General features: G+C 38.3%; 1 protein-coding gene across 1 annotated transcript in view; it reads right to left on the reverse strand.

The window, feature by feature from the left end:
- Nucleotides 1-208: 208 nt before the first annotated feature.
- MCTP1 (multiple C2 and transmembrane domain containing 1) overlaps nucleotides 209-19,094 on the reverse strand; it is a 229,103-nt gene continuing 210,217 nt past the window's right edge. The window contains exons 17-21 of the mRNA XM_042866191.1: nucleotides 13,777-13,839; nucleotides 9,694-9,803; nucleotides 6,283-6,392; nucleotides 3,316-3,413; nucleotides 209-2,255 (exon numbers count right to left, since the gene is read on the reverse strand). Coding sequence (XP_042722125.1) covers nucleotides 2,184-2,255; nucleotides 3,316-3,413; nucleotides 6,283-6,392; nucleotides 9,694-9,803; nucleotides 13,777-13,839 — 453 coding nt within the window. The 3' untranslated portion in view covers nucleotides 209-2,183. The remainder of the gene's footprint in view (nucleotides 2,256-3,315; nucleotides 3,414-6,282; nucleotides 6,393-9,693; nucleotides 9,804-13,776; nucleotides 13,840-19,094) is intronic.

Genomic DNA, 19,094 nt, shown 5'->3' on the forward strand with positions numbered 1-19,094 from the left:
TTCTAAACAACAGAGGCATAAACAGTGATTTAGCAAGTTTCAAGGAAATAATGCTTCCCACCCCCCTTAACCCCCCCCGCCCCCCCTCCCCACTTCCATATTTAGAGGCTTAGAACACAGAAACCTTGCACTGACACAATGTTTTCAATCACTTGCCCCTCATTCCACCTGTGTGATGGACTACAAAAAAGTTGCATTCTGCAATAAGTAGAGAGATGCTTAAAACTGTATTTAATGCAGAAAATGTGTGTTCAAGACATTACCACCAAAGAAGACATCTGAAATTGAGTACAGAAAAAAAAAACTCAAAAAAACCCAACTCAGTTGGAGATTGCACACAGATTGATGGGCAGTTTTAAGAAGGTACAAGGCTTGCAATGGATCAAAGAACTAAGCAAAACCAAAAACTGGCAACAAATACTTGCACATTGTCAAGTCAAAAGTTTGCTTTTTTTTTTTCTTTGCTTTTTTTTTTTTTTTTAAACAAGGCTCATAAATAAACCTGTTGCCATCAATAGTAAGCTAGTGTTTGGTAACACAAGTGAGAAAGGGGCTACATAAATTCATTTAAAATCATGATGTAACATTACCATATTTAGGCCTAAGACTTTCTAAAGAACAGTTGATTGGCATTTTTTCAAACACAAGAAACAAGATCAAAATAACTTTTAGATCAGAAATCAGCTATCAATGTATGTGTAAAATAAATTCAGAACGATCTTTCAGGAGCAATGCAACTAACATAGAATTCTTTAGACAAAGATATATACATCTGCTTGCAAGTATTTCTAAATAGTCTCTTCAAAAAAATATTGTCAGAGTAGTGCAATATAACTTTATCAGCAATTGCAAACAACGAGAGGTAACCCATGGAGAACAACACGGAAAACTCCTCTGGAGGATGGAGTTCTGCAGCCTCCCCTGGGCAGAAATCCCCTTTAGAGTCACCGGGAGCTATGACTAAGAGCTGTGCACAGAAAGTCCCCTCAGAATGAGCTCTCTGCTCACTACCCAGGGAGCTGAGCGTGGAAGTCTACAAGCGGAATCAGAATATATCCCCAAGCACTCATTATGCAGTGCCCACTAAAACCATTGAAATGTAAACCTTTCCTACTCTAAGCTCCGTTCAATTCATACAACAATGCGGTTTCCATGCAATAGGGTGCAGTTGTTATCAGAACTGATGATGAGATCAGCTAACAAAATAGTCAGTATATCAGTTTAACCATAACTGCATAATTTCTTCTACTCTACATTTCACACCGGTAACAGGTAATGTGTTATAGCATAGAGCACATATAAATATGATCTCGTGATTTGAAAGCAAAAACATTTTCTGCAAGATTTCCATAGTAAAATATTCACGTGCACAAAGGGTGTTCACAGCATGACACCCAAAGCAACATGGAGATAGTTTGATAGTATTGCCATTACAGCAGAACTATGGGCTTAATTCACAAAACTATGTAGTATAAATGAAGATTACAGGTACATATAAAAAAATCAGATAGGCAATCAATTACAAACCTGGCAGTATTTTGAGAGAGACAGAGATTTTCAGGTCTAATAATGGAATGATTAAAATGGCAGGAACTTCATTGGGGAGCTCCAAAGAGAGATTTGCACTTGGAGTTTTTTACTGTCTTCTAAATAGCCCTACTGCACAGGAGTACATTGCACCAGAAGTTAACACCAGGGTCTGGAGTTGAAAAAAACTGCTAAAATTTAAGTGCAGTAGGTTTCACTACATTGTATTTCTGTTGACATGTATAAAACATAGAAAACTGTAATGATGACTTCCTGGATAAAAAGATTACGGCTCACAAATAAAATCTGACAGAACTTCTGAGTCAGATTTAAAGTAATACCTTTTGTAGATTTCATCGGCATGATTTGAGTACTTTAGATGTCTCTGACCATTGAGTAGCAGTGCATTTTTACCATTCTACATTGACTTCTTCAGCATGTTACGCTATTCCAAACAGCAACAGCCTTACTTGAAACCTTCATTAAATGTGTCTTTACAGTGCTAAGTATATATTCAATGAAAAACACCTTTATATAATATTTACAAATTCTCCCCATTAGAAAAAAAAGGCAAAATAAATAAAAAGCTTAGAGAAAGGAAATGCTGTTTAGGCTGTAGGTTTTTCTTTTTGTCATCCCCCAGCAGATGCTAGTTTCTAGCCAGGATTGTTTTTCTTCCTTTTGCTTGGGCTGTGACTGGGATCTTGTTTCAGTTCATGATATTGCACCTGTTTAAACACAACATTTAGAAACTGGTCAGGCGGGCACTTGCAAGAGAAAGAAAGAAAGAGTTCTATATTTTTCCAAGATGAAAAGAAAAAAACAGGGAAAACTATCCCCCTGCAAACTATATGGAATCTACAGCTGTGATTCAGTATCAGAATGGTAGTTCCAAAGTAAGAAGGAAAAACACAATTAGGAAAATCCTGCCAGGAAGTAAGACTCTGCTAATGTAAGCTTTAAAAAGGCTACCCTTTTTGTTTTTTTTTCATGAGATGTGAAAAAAAAAAACCTACCATCTCTAAGGAGCTGAATGAATATTCTCTGCAATGTGTTTCGCAAAAACATACTTATTTTCAAAGGCCTAACAAAGACAGGATCAGTTTCACATCACACATATGCATATGCACCTCTTATTTATACCAGCTCAGACCTGAAACCACCATCAGAATCTGGTAAAGATTTCTGGTAAAGAAAGAGCATCACCATTGTGATACTGGAGGTAATTTATCTGTCCAACATATCTCAACGCTTATACCTACACAAGGAGTGGTATATTGCACTATAAAATCTTATAATTCACAACTACGTCACTTTTAAAGAATTTTATGGTCTCAGTTGAACTGTAGCCAAAAATCTTCACCTGTGAAGTACACAGAGCTTCACAGAATATAGGACTCTGGCTCCTGGCATTGTTTGATCCTCCATTGGCCTTTCTGCCTGCCTTAGTGGCCTAAGATAGCAGTGTTTCCTACAAAAAATCACTGCAATGCCTCATCCCTGGAGGCTGCTCAGCACAAGCTCTAGCACCTAAAAACAATTCCCAAATACTTGTATTTTTACAGATTTCCTGTAAGCATAATGGAGATAGCAGCTAACTGCTTGCAGGACAAAATACCAAAGACTACTTAAGACTCATGATCTATACCACACTTGAGTTTCATTTCTTTAAGCCAAAGAAAGTGAAAGCAAAACAACAGCTTTAAAATATATCTACATTTTTTTAAATCAGAAAATCATGATGTCATATGTTAAACTAACAATTAACAGCTTAAAAACTATACATACCACTTGCACATCTGAAGGAACTCTGGACAGAAAGTCAAGTAGCTCGTTGTTATCAATTGCATATGGGCTTCGAAGCTTCTTTGTAAATTTATTGATACCTGCAGAAATGAGCATTTAAATGTTACTGTAGTCATCTTTTTTATTCAGTAGATATATACACAGATAAAGTCCTGAGAAATAAGTTAGGATCAGTTTCCTGATACTAGAATTAATGAATGAATGCACAAACTATAAACTTATGCTATAGCAGTCACCTGCTGTTGTTGTTCCCTCTGATTCAAAGTGCAAGCATCCTAGCAACACATTCCAATTCCTCTAATAATTTTAAACAAATCAGACTGAGAACTTCCTTTACAACGGGAACCGTGTTCATTACGCAAAAGTTAGGAGGGGAGAAATAACACATGCCCCATTCCTATGGTGGATAGGACTAGTACTGGTCAGCTTAATAACAGGTTAGATAGAAGGAGCTATGGATGATGAAGTAGATGGGAAGTAGCTCACCATGTGAAGGCTGAAGGAAGAAGTAACACAAATCTCTGTCTGGGAATGACAGATACAGATGATCTGATTGCACAGAGAGAATGGACGCAAGGACTTTTCTAAACATCGCAGCCTCACAGTGCCAACTGCCAAATAGCATTCAAAAGCACCAAGAAAATCCTCCCTGAACTAAGATAAAAGTAAGCTTTTAACTTATCTTTGCTTATGTACCATGAAATATAATCTCAGATTCATGCAGTTTTCATGAGAATCTTGTGCGTGGGTGCTGGAAACACACATCTAAGTCATGGCCAGTAATGGTACAAACTGCACAGATTCCCACTTGAGTAGGAGAAAGCTGGGACAGCATTTGAAAATGTGTCACTCTGTGTAATTTATCAAGGCTGCATCAGCAATAATTCAGTTTATCTTTCAAGAGTTCTTTGAGACTTTTAGAAAGCTTTAACAGGGACATAAAAGCTTCAGGACACAGTGCACAAGCAGCAGCAGTCTTGGAAACGCCCTTGGGCTTTCAGTGAATGAATTCTCAACTCTCTGATGAAGACAGAAGATTGCTGCAATATCTTTATCTAGAGATTAAATAATGAATACAGGAAAGAACATGTGGAATTCAAAGATGTTTGTCGAAGAAGATCCTCTCCATCTGCAAGTCACTAAGAAATTCAAGGTCTGCCCAACTGCCAATGGCAAATGGCCATTGGACGACGCACTGGTGCACTCAGGAATTAAACAGGCCTACCTTATCAGTTGTTACTCAGTGAAAAGACACTGTGAAAACACAGTTTGAAAGACACACTGTGAAAGCAAATGCATGCAGCAGCAGGGCTTGAGAAAAGAGAAGAACATATCAGTCAGGATGCTACAGGGGAAACACAATGCAACAAGAGGATTAGGCCTCTTCTAAAAACTTGAAACATTTCAGTTCTAAGTCATTTCCTTTACACTCTTTAATACTCTTTAATACATAAACAACTGTAGCATCAACCAAGACTTTGCACTGCTGAGATTAGAGCGCAAATGTGGCTCCTGTTCCAGTTGCGCTAATGCAGCAAAATCTCAAGGACCAAGAGCTTGCTGAAGAGAAAAACAGCTAAGAACTGAGAATTTCTTGTCAGAGTGGGCAGGAACAGGAAATCCCTACAGATGCACAGGAGAAATACAGCTATACATAACACCAGCCACAGCGTGGAGGAATTTTCATAAAAAAAACATTTGCCTTCCCAAAGAACAACATGGGCAGATGCCACTACAGAGATATTCAGCTTCCTATGGACAAAAGTCAAGCAACAGAGATGATTCCTTTCAAGCGCATATACAAATGGGATGAAGAAATGTATATACACAGGGGAGGCTAGAAACATAAAATAATGGAGAAAACAGGCATGTGTTTGAAATGCTACATTTCTGAAAGGAGAGCCATTCCCTTCACACGGCATGACACGTCTCTCTGCTAAACTAAAAGTGTGGGTTGCATCCAAGTGACATGGGGTATGGGAATAAATGAAATTCCCATGCAGGAAAAGACACTGTAGAAGACTACATAATTGCTTCTTTTAGTTCTTTCTTTAGTTCAAATCCTCATCATTTGTACCTCTCAATTTTGTGTATTCTGCTGCACTGATTTGTAAGGACTCTGCAAGAATAGTACCAATCCTGGCTGATATATAATGAACATACCCTTTCAAGTAACTTTGATTATTTCACATTCCTTGACTTCAAAAGTTCTTTACAAAGCTATGGTTGTTTCCTTCAGGAAGGATTTAATGGAGACAGCGTTCTTCACAAGTTTACACTACTGAGTTAAGCATACAGCTGCTGGCGATGTACTATGTATAAGAAATGAACAAATGCAAATTTAGCAGTATAATTTATGGCAGATGAAGTAGTGGTACTGTTTAAAATCAGTGTAAAGAATAAACATAAGGAAAAGTAATGAGAGTTTGGCTCAATCACACTTCCAGCCCCAAGACCCGTGCTCCAGATCCTTAGTTTCATTTCATTATCAACTGGCCAGATACAGTGCGTATCTTTCCTTCAGACTAAAGGTGACCTTTTAAACAGGTTTCTTGCTGATATGTTTACATATACTTTCACAAGATGAAGTACAGCAGTAAAACAGGCATATTGTCCTAAATGCACTATATAGATTGAAATGCCTCTGTCTGTGTATAAGCGGTGAAAATAAATCAGAGTAATATCTACAAAGCTACACTTTGATATATGAAGAATCCTCATGGCTACATGTTTATAGTATGATGAAGTCTAGAATGCCAGCCAAGAAAAATGCATTTTGCAGGTGTGCCTAAATCTTTATGCAGTTGTGATTTTTAACTAACCTGTCTGTTTCCATCATGGAGAAGCTTCATGACCATAAATTCAGAAAAGTACTGACGATGTAAATCATCCCTTAAAAACCAGGTTTTTCTAAGTGGCACAGACAGTTAAAAAAAAGGCTTTACTTACCCCAGACAAGGACAATGTATCTCAATGGAATGAAATACAGGATGACTGTGAACACACAGAGGGCAACAATTGCCAGCCAGCTCAGGAATGGGACAGTCCAGTTGAACGTGCTAAGTGAAAGATTAACAAAAGTCAGAACTTTGGTCATCTGACAGTCAATAATAAAATGCACACTGGGCAGGAAATGGCCCAGCAGGAATAGCAGTTTTCATTAGTGACAACAAAATCAGACTACAAATAAAGGCATGGGTGCTGGTGCTGGACATCAGGGAGATGTATGTATCTATTCTCAGGTAAAAAGAAAGGATGTCCTGGCATCACCACTGCCCCTCTGAATAGCATGTCTCCACGGCTCTGCTGCCCACCTCTTCCAAAGGAAGTGTGCTCAGCTTTATACAATTTCCATGCTTCCCCCAGTTTTGGAAAAAACAAACATTTCCTGTCCCAGCAAATGTACTTGCTCAGGCAACAGTGATGTCCATTTTCAGCTCATCTTTCCTTGACCAGCAAGGGCAGAAAGTAGGAAGAGGCTGATGGAAAAGGATATAACAGCAGGGGATGAAAGAAGGACCAAATAACCCCCCGTCAAGTGGCTGGAGAAAAATGAAGGAAGGTTTTTGTTTTTGTTTTTAAAAAAAAAAAGGAGAGGAGGGAGAGTGGTGTAAGATAAAGTACATTACAGAAAAAGGCACAAAAAACTTCAACATTCCAGATCAAATGAAATCAAATGGATATTCCTTGAATAAAGGAGGAGACTTTCTGCAATTCCACCGGAGTTTCAGGGCACTGACTTTACAAAAAAGCCCCAGATTAAAAATGACTTAACAAGAGTTCAAAATTCTATTACTTGATATTCTATTACTTGATAAAAAAAACTGCTGATCTCCTCATTTTGCAGAGGTTAATCTACGGGCAGAATAAGTGAAACTAATGAGTCTAGAAATAGCCATGCGGTGGCTCCCCAGTCTCTACAAGCAAGGAAGAGAGAAAGGACAGATGGCCAACTTAGATGTGTGTCCCATGGGAACACCAGTACAGGGAGCCTGACTAAGTGGGATTGTGCCATGAAAGCACCACCATGTCAAAGGTGCAGCATGACATTTATGCAGAAGGAAAATGCAGCTTTGGCTCTAAGTAGCTTGATGATAGTCTTTAAAGTATTACCACTAACTATACGCCCAATCAGTGTGATTACATTATTTTGGCTTCTCTGGCTGAATAATTGCAATTATCTGAATTGCTAGCCATATTTTTCATAATGAGCTCTGGCTTCATGTGTTTATTTGTCTTCTTTTCTCTCTGGCAATTTTGACATGTCTCCAGAGTGAACATTATGTAGTGTCACTTGGTGTGGGATCACTCCCGCTCTCCTCAAGGGACACCTGCTCTTTTCCCCTCTTCTGCATGCATTTGGGATGAACAGAAGGTTGAGGGTCTGCTCATGTTCCTGTGACTCGGCTTTGTGCAATGGATCACAGACATGCCATGTGTGGGAACACTGGCTCCTCACTTAGCAAACCTCCGTATGTGCTGTGTTAGCACAGTATTCAGTACAGGTTTCCCATTATAGTTTTAGGAACAAATTACAGAGATTTATAGGAAGATTTGGTCTCACTATGCTTAGAAAATTCTGTTGCTCTCATCTGGTATATAACAGAACAAACCCTACTTCCAAAGTGCACAATTTGAAAAACTTAATCATCAAGGCAATTTCCATAAGCAGTCTTCTGATAAAAGACTTTTACAGAGGCTCGTTTTACTTGTCTGGAAAACTTGTGCAATACACTGTGCTTACATCTGCCTCTGCTGCTGTGAATGTGGCCTGTTTGCAAGAGTCCCTCTGAGAATGTTTCCTGCAGCACGACCTCCACTCAATATATCAATTCTCTAAAATTGCCTTAAAACAGCATTTATTTTGGGGTCATATCTCTCTGTACAGGCTATGGTCCTAGAAACTGGGAACACCAAGGTACTGCACATTGCACTGAATAGTGAGGGGAAAAAAAGAACATACTCCAGATGCATTGTGCTCAGAGTATACCCGAACCAAACAAGAACAAATAGCTTTGACTTTTCCTTAAGACATCTGAAGTGCATGAATGGAAACTATATAGCAAGACTACTCTGTGCGGCTCACAAGACACCTTTCTGCCTACCCTCCCTGCCACAGCGGAAAGGAGGCTGTGAACATTCTTCTCATGACTTTTCATCTTGCAAGTCTCTGCTCTCAGCTTTCAAAGGGCAGAAAGCCAAGTCAATTCTGTCCCTGCTTTTCAGCTGACAGTGCTTCTGGAGGGAGCCTTCCGGATGTCAAACAAAAATCCTTAGACTGCTGCTTGGTGACCTTGCAAAAAATCCACCAAACTTCCTGTCACAAATCTCAAGCCTCTCTTTCTTAAGGTCTAAACTTCTTGGCAGTTCTGACATATCATCTATAAAGTGTTATAAATTAAATATAATCCAAGAGGAAAGGTTTTCCTAACTCACATAAACAGAACATCAACAGCAAATGAATATGTGTATCATAGAAACAGAATCATTAAGGTCGGAAAAGACCATTAGGATCATTATGTCCAACCCAAACCCATCTGCATCGTTATGTTCCTCAGTGCCACATCCACATAGTTCTGAAACACCTCCAGGGAGAGTGACTCCACCACCTGCCAGGGCTGCCTGTTGAATACATCGCTACTCTTTCAGAGAATAAATGTTTCCTTATAACCAACTGGAACTTCCTCTGGTGCAACTTAAAGCTATTACCTCTCATCCTATCACTATTAGCTGGGAGAAGAGGCTGACCCCTACTTTGCCACAGCTTCCTTCTGGTCACTGTAAAGCGGGATAAGGTCTCCCCTGAGCCACCTCCAGACTGAACCATCCAACTTCTCTCAGCAGCTCCCTGTTAGACTTCCACACCCCTCACAGCTTTGCTGCCCTTCTCTGGACATGCTGCAGGGCCTCAATGTCTTTCTTGTAGCGAGGGGCCGAAAACTGAACACAGTACTCAAGGTATGGCCTTATCAGAGCTGAATATGAAGGGATGATCACCTCCCTGTTCCTGCTGGCTGCACTATTTCTGATCCAAGCCAGGATGCTGTGGGCCTTCGTGTAAATATCCTGAAACCTCATTTCAGCTCTGCTCATTTCCTTTATCAGAACTGCATTTTTTATTATTATTTTTAAGTAACTGCTGTTGGATTCACAATAAGATTCTCTTTGTTTTTCACTCCAATGCCTTAATTCTGATATTTTCCTCCCAATTAATATATTTTTGAATTCCAAAATTAATCTGGCAATATTGTCATTAAGTTAGGCCTGCCACAGTGCAAAGTAAATAAAGATGAATTCTAGGAACAGATTGGCCAAAACTGGAGCCTTCCATGAACATGAGAGCACCATGTCAGCACTTACTTCTTTATCCTTTCTCCAAAGGAAGCTACTTCATCAAGGATGTTCTGGACACTAACACACACCTCTTGAATAGCATACAGTTTATCCATAAATCCTTTTTTCTCGCTGTCCTAAAGGAAAGAATAATAGTTATTACACAAAAACAAATCTGTAGGATATATCCCATGCATCCATCCATGGGGTTTCAGAAGAGTTTTAGCTCATTTAGCACAGGAAAGGCACACTTATCATTCTGCCACATATCTCTTTCTTACACCCAGTCTTACATACCTACCATGTTCACAGGAACTCTGCCAGCTGTTCAGCACACTCCATGCTGCCTTCAGCACAGCAGCACAGGGGCAGCCCCATCTTAAGCCCCATCCTACTGTGTGACAGCATGTGGTATCCACTCCACAAACCTGCGCCTGTCATGCAGTGTTGGACAAGTCCTTCTTGTTAATATTCAAGTGTATGAAGTGTAATGGAGACATAATTTCAAGCTGTCTATCTCTAAACAAAAATGCTGAATTAGATGGGCTTAAAACCAAGCATCGCTCCAGGCACAAATAACAGTTTCTCTTCATTTTTACTGACTACAAGGGAAGTTGGAAGTGTTACTCAAAATTTTCAGTGCATTAACGTCATATTACACTTTCTAGGTTAAATTTGATTAGTGCTTTCCCAAAACATGAAATGTAATAAAAAATATTTCAAGATTAGCAAAAAGCAGCAAAATCTTTGATAACAAAAAAAAGTTGTTCAGCAATTTGTTATCACAAACAACTTACTACAGAAGCCTCTGTAACTGACTCCACAGACAAGCACCTAAGAAATTACGATAGGCTGTACTGCATTTTTCTTTTCTTCTTCTGATTCCTAATTAGCAGACACCATATTGGTTTGCTTATTTTGTTGACATTTTTGTCTTTCTAAGCCAGACTGGATGTAGAAAATATCACTTTATATTAGATCAGTGAAGTTATTCTAGTGACACAGGTTCTGCAACTATATTGTCAAGAGTTGTAAAGATGTTGAAAGAGTTTAGACACAAAACAGATTGTTGAAAAATAAACGATCGTGAGGAAAAGAGAGAGAGTGCAGTAATAAAACTATTTCCAGTGACTGAGTGTAACTTAATCCAACAACTCAGAGACACAAGAAAAGTCAGATTCTGAAGAAACGTGACAAGTTTTTGTTCTCAGTTAAGATTAATAATTATTTATATCACAAATAAATATTTCTGTGGATCACAACCATGACCACTAACATGTAGCACATCTAATGCTGTACAACTGAGTGATTTTTAAAATTAATTCTTTAATATTTATTACACCCTTGAGGAATTCACTGTATATCATCCTCAGATATACAGCTTCTGAAGAGGTGCAGAATATATCTAATGCAGTTAATTTATGAACAGAAAAGACTCTTCTATTCATTCATGTAAAACTTATACTTCCAGTACAGGAGAAACATGAAAATAATCTGTTTACTACTCCAGCAGAAGTAGGCAATATTTCATACAGAAATCATAGATATCCTTCTGCTTTTTAAATATATATAAGCTTTGTCTCTTCAGTGTAAATACATGAATTTTGCTCAGTTATCTTGATTTATAATTCAATTGTGTGAGAAAAGAATTATGTAAATATAACAAAAACAGAACCCTTTGTGACATCTCCAGAACCCAAGAGGGATAGCTTTAAGAAATCCTGAGGCTATTTTTCTTTAAAAATATTTTACAAGGCATACTTGCACCCTTTTTTTACAATACATCTGCTTTAAATAATTCCATTAACAAAAGCACACACACGCACAGAAAAGCAACAACAAAAAAGAAAGAGACAGAAAGAAGAGTCACTATTTCCATCCCCTGCACTTCCTGAACTTACAGAAAATTTGCTGACATATTATAAGGAAGGACGAAACAGCACAGGAAAGTGGAGGCGGTCAGAAGGATTAGGGCTCAGCTTTACTTAAACTGATTCCACATGCCCTACAACTATTAGCTGTTTTTTATTTCTTTCTCCAAAGATTTGTGGAGAAAATAATCTGGGTTAGGGAAAGGCTACACTTACTTTCTTCCAGCAAGAAGCTGTGTTAGCAAATACAACTTATGAGCCACCATAAGCAAACCAAGGCTCTTAATAGTCCATTTTTCAAACACTACTGATATTCCCTTTGCAAAGAAAGATGGGCTGTCACTGGAATCAATGTCATCATTTGTATGGCTACAATTGCCAAGTTTCTAGAAATAATTGCCATTTAAATAGAAGATAATATTTATTATAAAAAGCTATCAACAGCTTTATTGCTATTTAATTTCTCTGCTTTGTTTGCTTGCAGAAGGCTTAAGGTATTCAAAAAGCAAGATGTTTGCTAGGGGATGTCTTTAACTATAAACTGTGAAAGCAATGTCAAATTGATGTTGACAGTCTCACTGGAATTTACAAAAGGGAATGAACACAAAGTAAAAACTTGAAATCAAGTCCTCTTCCCACTTTGCAGTAATATGTACATTACATATTGATATACTGCTTGGCCAATAATAATATTTAATGCTTGTATTTTTTATTCAGTGAAGCAAAACAAAGTAAATGACTTGCTCTAGATTGTATGGAGCTGATTCACATCAAAATCCAAGTACAGTGCATGCTGTCTCCGAATTTTTTTATTTAGTGCACTGTGCTTCTTTCCCCATGATAAAACAGGGTGATTTAGGAAAGGATTACACCTCTAAGCCCAAATGCCTCTCTCCTCTAGGCTGAAGTGCATTTACGAAACAAACACCCCAAAAGAAAGTTAAAGCAGAAGAAATAAGTCAGAATCAAAAGTGAACTTTGCTAAAGTTAATGGAATTGAAAGAAGTGGGAAAAAAAAAGAGCTTTAAGTGATAAGAGATATTTTTAGGACAGAGAATAAAGATCTGAATGCCTTCTGGTAGATAACTGTCTTGCTAATGAACTGCTACGTTGAAGCTTACGTTAGGCAATTGTCCTATTAATAAACTGAGATGTTGGAGAGAAAGACATGGTCATAAAAACAAAAATCATACAAAAATCAGAGCGTTTCATCCAGAATATGGGTAAATTTTGAAACTTTGAGGCGATGATCTCAGAAAGGGTCTTCCAAAAATACTCCTTGTTGCCCAAGTGTGTATGATAAAGTGCTGCTATAAGAACCAAAGTGACTGAGACAAAACCCGAGTGATTGGAACACAGAACGGACATCATGCCATTACTGGCTGGGACCTAAATATTCACACACTGTGTTCTAAGAAAGTGTTATGGTCTTGTCACTTGGCCACAAGAAGATGCACAATATTCTTTGCTTGTGTCACTTACCTGGGGCTACAAAATCATTGGTGACAGTGAGGTCAGCGAGGAATCACTCTAATCGTTCTTTGGCTGCTAGTAAAAAAATCTGTAAATCTCAATTACTTGAATAGTGTAGAAATATTTTGACGAGGATTGCTGCAGTTTACTTCAACTAACAATTGGTCTCCAAAGCAGATCTGCCCTATCTGTATGCATGCACATCATCTCTCAGAGTGCAAGCCATGTGTAGGGCTGCAGTATCTGGCAGACCTGAGCAGTAGGTCCAGAATGTTGGTAGAAAAAGCACTATGCAGGATTCATTAGCACTTCCTGTAGAGGGCATGGAGACAGCAGCTGCTGAATACAGTCCAAGGCCTGGTTGCTGCTCAAAAAACTGTGAATGGGGATTAATGGCCTCACCAGTCACCTCCTAGGCTCTAACCTCTTTTTTCTGGGAAAGCCAGTAGGAAGACAGCAAGCCTACATTAATCCATTTCTGGAGGCATTTGATCTCCTCCAGGTCTTCTGAACTGCTATTAAAAGGCCTCAGACGTGGTGAAGGATACGGGTGTAAGTCACTATCTTATCTTTTTATCAGGGAAATGGAAAGAGGGCAAGCAACCATGACGATACTGTCATATTCAAGCATATTTGCAAGTGGGATCATGAGGTACAGCTGTATGTTGTGTAGGACCTGGAAAGATACACCAGGTGACCTGAAACAGGCCTCCTCCATTATGTCTGTAATGAACAGAGGGGATCGGGTTGTTTTAACCATTCTTACCTCTTGAAGGATGCCACATGTGGAGTACAATAACCATGTTATCTTGTCACTTCTGGGAAGACTCTTGAAGAGATTAAAATCCTTCAATGGGAGCTTAGCAATTTATAAGATCCCACCCTTCACTAAGCCATCTTATAACTCTTCAGATCATACACTATTAGTATTAGTATTACTTTAAATACTGATTGACTGTATGTCAGGTACCGGCATCTGTTCTCCTCTTAGCACCAATAACAAAATAAAACAAAAAAAAAGCCTAGATAGTTTTGAAACCATTCTGAAAGAGAACAGTCAGAGAGGGCTTTCCACAGTGCTGGTAGAATTTAGCATGGACATCATATCTCAGGGTTATCTCAGGCCATTAGAATTAAGCTTTAAAACTGTGGACTTAGTTCTGACCTCAGTACTTGTTAGTGCACATTCAGTGTATTTGTAAAAGGCAGATCAGTTGTTTACAAACGATACATATTTCATCTGTAAGTACTACCTGCTAGCTTAGGTCTTTACATGTGAATTTTACTGTAGAGAACAATACATAGATAACAGATTTGAAAATAACTGCTGATGAGCAAACGGAAATTAGACTGCGGATTTCTAAAATACTGAGAAAACTACATTGTTATTAAAAGAGTAGAGATAAATGGTATCTGTGGTCATGATTATTAAGGAAAGAAGCAATAAAATGTTATTACATACTGAGCATTCAATATTTTAAACAGCATAAAGCAGGCACAATAGAAACCACATAAACATGTGGATGAAAACACTGACGGTTCACTGCTTAGGAAGACGCCATGACTATGAGCATGAATATTACAACAATCTGTTCTTTCTCAAACAGACAGTAGGAGTTGATAAAAATCATTTTGAACCTTCTGTGACTTTCTGGCACTACCACCTATCTAAAGAATTAGGCTCTTTATGTATATAACAAACAGCTGCAGTACAAGAACATAAATACATAATTTTAAAAAAGTAATGAGGAACAGTACTAACTCTGGGGAAAAGGTGGTATTATAAGCTTTCTGTGAAGTAGAAAAAAAAATGGCAACTGACAATATAGTTCAAATGAAGATTTTTTTTGCCAATGCTTTTTATTTTTCCTTTTTGCCTGGCTGCATTGCATAGTATTGCCTAATTCTGGTCCTTCCTGGTCTTTCCTTTACTGAACATTTTAGTACAGTGACAGCAACACTCCAGATAAAACAGATACATGAATGCAGAAGAGCTCCATATTAATTGATTTGCCATTTCACTGCAGTGGGATGAAACAAAATCATGAGTTTGCATTGCATTATAACTTTTTGGCTAATGCCTTTAATTATGGTGATAAATTAAACAATGTCAGTCAACGGTGTGCCTACCTTGGCTTGAGTTTGGTATGAACCTTAACAAATTAAGTCATGGTAGTGTCAAGCATTGCAATGATGAGAATCTACCAGTCGCTTTAGGTTCACATTTGAAAATCCTGGGAGGCAGGGGCAGATCTCCCTGGGAAAGCCTCCATGCCTCCTGGGTATGGAAAATATATATACATACAGAGAAACTGCTTGCCCAAGGGGCCCTGCTTCCCTGCTAAGGGGAGGGCCAGTAACCCCAAGGACTCTCCCCAGATCTGCAAGAGGCAGTGCCAGAAGGGGCACTAATAGGGGCTACAGCTGCTGCAGAATGAAAAATAATATAAATATAGCACAAAGATCTCACTCTGACTCTACACAGCTGATGCTGCCTACCACAGGTGGCTGCTTTCCCCCTTTTTGTGGGCTCCTTCCTGTTTCAGTGGGACAGCCATCTCCCACCAGTAGGCCTGCTGCAGACATCCACCCACAGCACTGCAGATCTGGGGGCTTGTTGTGGATGGACAAGAGCCTGGGAGGGAATGCAACTAAAACAGCTCAAATGGATCCAATGAAAATTCCATGCCAGTGGGCTGAAGAAGTGGGGGTGGAGTTTGACAGAGCTGCTGTTGTTAGGGACTGGCTGGACATTTGTTGGTTAGCCTTAAACAAGTGCTTGTTGTATCAGTTGGTTTTCTTGATTAGTTTTGCTTTTCCCACATCTTCTACGTATTAATCTCAACTGATCGTTTTTCTCACTTCTGGCTTTCCAGTTCCAAAATGCTTTTCTTAAGGAATTGGATGCAGACGAGAAAAATGCCTCACATTCAGATAAGCCAGAGTAGGATATCCAAAAACTTGCATTCAGGACATGAATCTGCAGCAATCAAGATGAAAATACTAATATATGAGATTTAAGCAACATTATTCATAGGAGTTGAATGTTTAAAGAAAATCTCCTTGGAAGTCATTTGAGTCTGAATCCCACAGTTCTGATCAAAATGCTGACTGAAAGAACTGCAAGCACTCAAAAGCAAAAAACACAATACAATCATCATGTTACTAGCCCTGTTTCAGTTCAAGACAAATCGTGACATGTCCAGACCCTACAACTATGAAATAATTGGTATATATATATATATACATATATAGTAGCTGTATATGTATATATGTATATATGTAGTATATATATGTATATATATATATATATATATATACATTGGAAATAATGGTAGCTACAATTATTCAAGAAATCTATCAAATATTAATAAATTGCAGAAAGACTTCCAAAAATACTGCATATTTAATATAAATTTCCTGGATAAATGTTCAAGCTGTGCTTTTGGAAAATTACTTAATGCAGAAAAATACTTCGGCATTTGAGGCAAAACAATATAAAGAGGAAGAAAAGAGCAGCATCTGGAAAAGTTCCCTGCAAATATTCCAGGCATATAGTGGGCAAGGAGAGATGTGTGAACCACGAATTCCATATTGTTTTGGAAGAAAATCCAGAGAGAAGGCTGATAAGACTTCACGGCTCCTTTTCTCAGTATCTGCTTATTTCATTGAAATGAAAGAAATCCCTCCTTGTTTACTTGGAACTACTGAAAATTTGGAAGAGATTTAAATCTGAGCCATCTAACGAAGGTTGCATGGCTCCATGAATAAGCAAAATCACAGTGTAGGGTAATTTGTTACAATGTTATTTTAATGTCTAAGCATGACAATACTCTGTTCTACATTAATTTGAAATAAGCTCCAGCATACATAATGTCTCGGAAAAAAAAGCACATATTTATGCTGGACCACAGTAAATTGTACTCTGAAAATTTCTGAAAACGTTCTGAAGGCTTTCATTTCTGGTACTGTGCTGTAGATTACAGTGCAGAAAGCAAAAGAGTCGCTGAAAGGCAAATCTTCACATAAGTATCTTTTTTTTTTTTTCTTTTTCCAATAAAACCAACTTTTGTAGCCAAACCAAAAATTGTGTGTATACTGTATGTATACAATTGTTAATTTACAATAAAAGACCTACTATTCAAAGCTACTAGCTTGTCTCCTACATGAATTTACTTTTGACAAATCAATAATGCTTATTTGAAAAGATATTGAATAGGGATACTGTAGGGAGAAAAAGGAAGGCAAACTACTGTTAAAATTAAATACAACATTTAGATGATTAATGTAATGCTAGAATGATAACTGAATAAAATAAATGACCTGAAACATGGAAGTTTGCTAGTCCTCAGGCAATATTAACATGACCACTGAGTGCTCATGACATAGAAGCTATATTGGATCACAAATTATGCAGTTTACACTAAATCTTACAAACAAAGCAGGAAAAAAAGCTGAGATATCTAATTTACAGAAAATGAAAAATCGGTGTTTAATGGAATTTATGAGCTTTCCTAGAGAAACAAATAAAAGAAGTACTTTAACTAGTCACTCTAACTCGTGTATTTCCTCAGACAACTTTTTTTTCCTCATTGTCTCCTGCTTGCATGCTCTGTGTTTGGAAACTAAGAAGTGCCAAGATCCACAGATACACAAAATCCTAGGAGGAGAAGGGCTAGGAAACCTGCTGGGAATAATAAGCATGACAGCAAACCTACAAATCATTGTAGTTTAACATTTTAGAGTGCATATGAAGTATTAAGCAAACAAATGGGTATGTGAGCAAAAGGAGCACTCAGCAGCATTTAGCATGCGAAAATTGCTAAACTGGCTTTCAAAACATAATGCACTCCTGTTGGAATCAGATCCTTTTCAACATGGGCTTCCTTTTGAGAGAGAAAACAAAACACTGAAAAGACAATTGGAGAGCATCTCCCTCCAAAATCCCTGATCTTTTCCTGACATTTTCACAGATGCCAGAAATCCATGGAGGATGACATCAACTTCAAAGCTTTGCTGGCACCAGCTGACCGGAGGAGGATGTATGATGCCATCATCACCTGCTTCCCTGATTCTGCCTTTGCCATCTAAGTAACTGCGTTAGATTGTGCATGATCCATATAAAGGCACAGTTTGTTTAGAATAACCCATTTTATTCCCATAGTACTTTCCAGCAGAGAAGACTAATTAGGCCTCCAAAAGAGCCCTTTAACTCTTCGCTTTAGTACCACTCACAGAAGAAACAATCACTAGTCAAATGCACAATTGCAAGAATTCAACAACAGTTTTCGTCTTCAACTTTCAGCAGCTTCGGAATCATTCACTGTCTAGTAAACAAAGTTTAAATGCTTTTCAGCCCTGGTTGCAAGATCAGTACCCAATCCAACATCAGCAGAGAATAAAGCTGCTGCTGTATAATGTATTTTTTCTCATGTGCTGCTTTCCATAGATTTCATTATTGATCCTAGATCTGCACTCATTGTCATATCCAGGGCATGGATATAATAAGTAAACAGGGAGAAGAGCTGTGAAATTTCTATCATCATTGAAATAACTGGCTGGGAGGATGTATTGCATTCAACTTTTTCCAAAGAAAACAAGAAACATGTCACTCCTGCAGAAAAAGCTTGACACTATTCCATCCTGACAGTTTGAAATTAAAAACCCAAGCACTTCAGGTATTTAGGCTTTGTTAGCAAACAGATGACAACAAGCACCTGCACTGGACTAAAACAGCTTCTGTAAAGTGTCTCTTTTGTTTTGGATTACCCAGACTACACTAAGGTTATTTGAAATTAAACACGTGGATGGACTGCTTGCACTCTCTGTTGCAGAGCAGTCAGCAGTGGATACCCACACTCAAAAGCAAGCAGAGGTCAAGCAGACACTTAGACAACCCCGAATGGTTTTCAGGCACAGGGAGAATTGTGGTTTAATGGACAGCTCCTTCTTCCTTAGCAGTTCTTTATGGCTTTTCCTTCCATGAGCCTGTTTGTTCTCATTCTGAAGCCACAAAAGCTTTAACCACTGCTGTGAGTAGTTAAACCATTTTAACCAAAGTTCCTTCAGAGCCTCTGGGCAAAC

The sequence above is a fragment of the Lagopus leucura genome, unplaced genomic scaffold, assembly GCF_019238085.1.
Source record: "Lagopus leucura isolate 7727_CA_CO unplaced genomic scaffold, USGS_WTPT01 Super-Scaffold_810, whole genome shotgun sequence".
Classification (NCBI taxonomy): Eukaryota; Metazoa; Chordata; class Aves; order Galliformes; family Phasianidae; genus Lagopus; species Lagopus leucura.